We start from the raw sequence: 3,903 nt of genomic DNA, 5'->3' as shown, positions 1-3,903 counted from the left end.
CGGAGAATGGTCATTATGGGTGGGTTGACAAGCTTAAAACTCTGAAAGATGAAAGCTTTAAAAATACGAACAGGAAATTCTTGTGGTTTTGGCTTAATATTAAAGTAACCACAGCGTCCGTATTTTAAACATAAACTGACACCATCAAGTCTGACAGATGGGATATTATTGCGTATTTTTCTCATTTGGGAACAGCCTTTAATGTATGATAAACGATTGGATATATGTTTTTGCGGTTTTACCTTTATATTAAGCCAACCACAACATCCTATGTTTGCGGTAGAGGATGGTCGTTAAGGGAACACATGTAGGTTGATGTACTTGAAATTCTACTACGTGAGAGTTTTGAAGACACGAACAGGAAATTCTTGTGGTTTTAATTTTTTATTAGTTAACCGCAATATCCCTATTTTAAGCGGAAACTGGCACCATCAAGTCTGACGGAATATGTTTACGACAGAAGATGGTCGTTAAGGCTAGGTCGATATAATCAAATTGCTACATATCTGAACTTCTCACACAGAGGAAGTCCTTGTGGTTTTATCAATGTGTGTATTTTATGTGGAAACTTGTGGTCGGAGAATAATTGTGGTTTAAAATTAAGAACACAACCGTACTTCCATATGTTCTGCGCAGTTTCTTTTCGTTCTGCATATGTTCCCAAGTGTTTCGATCTGGTTGGATACGGTATAATCTCAAACCAGCCAATCATATGATACATGCATTTTCATTGGCTGATGATGCGCCCACATTAAATAATGACAAAACATATAAATATACCTGCAAGATTAGTGTTAGAACATATCCACTTAAAGATCTGCATCGATACCTTTTCAGAAGATGGCTACTCCAATTTCTATGGACAGGTAGATTTGCATAATGCTAACGGAAAACCTAAACTTGTCACCCAATTATCGCAGAGATTGAAAGTAACAACCAACCGCTTTGAGGGAAACAATGGACTCTATGTTCACATTAACTCTAGGGAAAAATCGATAAGCATCTCATGGGAAGAATACGAAGACATTTGCAGCCTCAAGACCGACCTGCAAGGAAAGCTTCATTTGCTGCCTCAGGTATGTTGTATTATTTTTTAGATTTATGTCATCTTTGTTTTTTAGTTTGAATTTTTTTCATTTAGCCAACATTGTAACGTGGAAAATTGATTATATTTTTTTTCTCATGGTTTTTTTTTTAGATTCCGGGTCAAATCAACTACCAGACACAAAGCCAACCTCAACAACAAGTTCCGTTTCAACAAGCCATGCCAGCTCAAACCCTCCAGCAGGTTCCGCTTCAACAAGACGTGTCAATTCAACCTCGCCAAGCTCAACAACAGGCATATATTCAAATTTTCTCAACCTTCAAACATTTGGGAAGATTTTGCATGAGTGAAGATGCCATATCGTGTATTCTTCCGATTGAACAATGAACTTGTCGATATACCCGAAGGACAATGAATAAAATCTATTATTGATTTTAAAGTAAGTTTCATATTCTGCTGGGCCGATTCAACTGAAAGTTGGTAGGAATGATCGCCTGATGGTCCTGACAAATTGTTGTTATTTTTCGGGTCGATCAGAAATCCAATATGGCCGCCACGGCCGCCATTTTGAAAAACTATTTCAAACTTAAAGTCAAGTTCTGCTGGGCAGATTGAACTGAAAGTTGGTAGGAATGATCGACTCATGGTCCTGATAAAGTGCTGTTATTTTTCAGGTCAATCAGAAATCCAATTTGGCCACCATGGCCGCCATTTTGAAAATACCTATTTCAAACTTTAAGTAAAGTTCTGCTGGGCCGATTGAACTGAAAGTCGGTAGGAATGATCGACTCATGGTCCTGACAAAGTGTTGTTATTTTGCGGGTCAATCAGAAATTCAATTTGGTTGCCATGGCCGCTATTTTGTAAATACCTATTTCAAACTTGAAAACAAGTTCTAATAGGCCGATCTCACTGAAAATCGGTCTAGGAATAATCAGCTCATGGTCCTGACAAAGTGTTGTTATTTTTCGGGTCATTCAGAAATCCAATATGGCCACCGTGGCCGCCATTTTGAAAAACTATTTCAAACTTAAAGTAAAGTTCTACTTGGCTGATTGAACTGAAACTTTGATAGGAATGATCGAATCATGGTCCTGACAAAGTTAACATTATACTTAACTATTTTTTACTCAAATTGGTACATATTTCAACAACAAAAATAAATACTGTAGGACTCAGGTGACCGTAAAGGCCCATGGGCCTCTTGTTAAGTAGTATCGATGATGTATTGTACATGTATTCCGGTAGAGAATAAAACATAAAACTGAACTATTTGTTGTTGTATCATCATTCAGTTAAGCATCATGGAATGGTATGTCGGAAAAAGTCTCGTCAAATTTCAATCACCGTGTCGTATAATGGTATGTGGAGGTTCTGGTTCCGGTAAAACCTTCCTGACAAAGAAAATATCGGAACATGCTAATGGTATGTTTAGCAAGATACCAAAGACAATCATTGTATGTTACGATACGTGGCAACCCATGTTTGATGACTTAAGGAAAAATGTGAATGAAATTACGTTCCACCAGGGATTACCAAACGAAGATCAATTCGATGAATGGGGTGAAATCGATGGACATAAATTATTGGTTATAGACGATTGTATGGTAGAAGGTGTAGATAGTCAACATCTCATAAATATGTTTTGCGTGAAATCACACCACCAAAATTTTACTGTGATATTTCTAGTTCAGAATGTTTTTCAGAAAGGTAAAGTCATGTGTACGTTAAGTTTAAACACGCAGTATTTCGTTATATTTAAAAATTACAGAGATCGAATGCAGATAGAAACATTAGGAAGACAAATATTTCCTAGACAACAAGCTTACTTTAGAGAGTCATATCAATTAGCAATAGCAAAAAAATATTCATATTTACTCATAGACGTATCACCAACCAGAACCGAAGTGGATATAGACGGCAAACTGACGGAGATGCCACCACTTCGCTCACATATTTTGCCAGGTGAGGACACGGTGCTGTATTTTCATAAAAAAAAGTTGTAAATCGATTAAACCGTGAAAATTCGTAGAACGACCGTGTCTGCACCCTGATCTCTAGAACCTATTCTTGTGAGACTGGAGAATTTAGAAAAACGCCTAGTATAGCTTCCAGTCTGGAATCGGCCTATGGAAGATACTGGATACACATCAACATATTGAAATGGACAGGGGTGGTGGTCTTATTAGCATTAACCACTACATCGCTTACCATGGTCCTACAAAATGTTTAAATTCGACTAGTGACTGCATCAAGATTGTGTCTATACCTCCAACCCAAAATAATGCCATCCATTCAGCTGATATTAACATAATGCAGCCATGCCAAACAATATCCTCTGCCAGATGAATATTTCGTCACTGTATGCCGTTACCGAGGTCAACTACGCATCGACCTCAGACAATTCATAAATGGTAAAGCTTCAATCAGAGGAATTGTCAGTGGAATTATTTACGACGAATAAATTCTTACATCGACACAGCTATAAAGAATGCATCGTGAATTATAAAATTTGAGTACATGCGGCCGAATCATCATTTTACAGATATTCTTACAGAGGATAGCATCTCACAGCTATGGAGGTTTTTTAAAACTTTTTAATANACAAAACAGCTTCGAAAACTAGTGATACAATTGAAACGATGGAAAACTCTGCACAAGATGTAAGGGAAGCATGAGGAAAACAAAGGGGCAACGGGGTGGAAAAATGTATGTAGAATCCAAACCTTCTCAGTTCATAAAGACGTTACCTAACAAACAACACAAGCGGAAATGGCTGTCATTCAAAATCTAAGTACCACCTCCACATTGTGCATGCGCACTAAGTTGTCACACCTAACATATATATTTCGACGATT

The 3,903-nt window shown here is 37.4% G+C and overlaps 1 protein-coding gene across 1 annotated transcript; it reads left to right on the top strand.

Annotated features, from left to right (window-relative positions):
* The first annotated feature begins 758 nt into the window (after window positions 1–758).
* LOC110450970 lies at window positions 759–1,509 on the top strand. The gene is made up of 2 exons (XM_021498784.1): window positions 759–1,076; window positions 1,199–1,509. Exons 1-2 carry the CDS (start codon window positions 759–761, stop codon window positions 1,430–1,432), a joined length of 552 nt encoding a protein of 183 aa, XP_021354459.1. The 3' UTR covers window positions 1,433–1,509.
* Window positions 1,510–3,903: the final 2,394 nt, after the last annotated feature.

This window comes from Mizuhopecten yessoensis, unplaced genomic scaffold (genome assembly GCF_002113885.1).
Source record: "Mizuhopecten yessoensis strain PY_sf001 unplaced genomic scaffold, ASM211388v2 scaffold5573, whole genome shotgun sequence".
NCBI lineage: Eukaryota > Metazoa > Mollusca > Bivalvia > Pectinida > Pectinidae > Mizuhopecten > Mizuhopecten yessoensis.
Note: the sequence above shows the minus strand (reverse complement) of the source record. Positions and strands in the feature narration are given on the sequence as shown.

Coding starts and splice junctions, on each gene's coding strand:
- LOC110450970 (XM_021498784.1), top strand. CDS start 759: ATGACAAAACATATAAATATACCTGCAAGATTAGTGTTAGAACATATC. Junction 1,077..1,198: donor AGCTTCATTTGCTGCCTCAG/GTATGTTGTATT, acceptor TTTTTTTTTTAG/ATTCCGGGTCAAATCAACTA.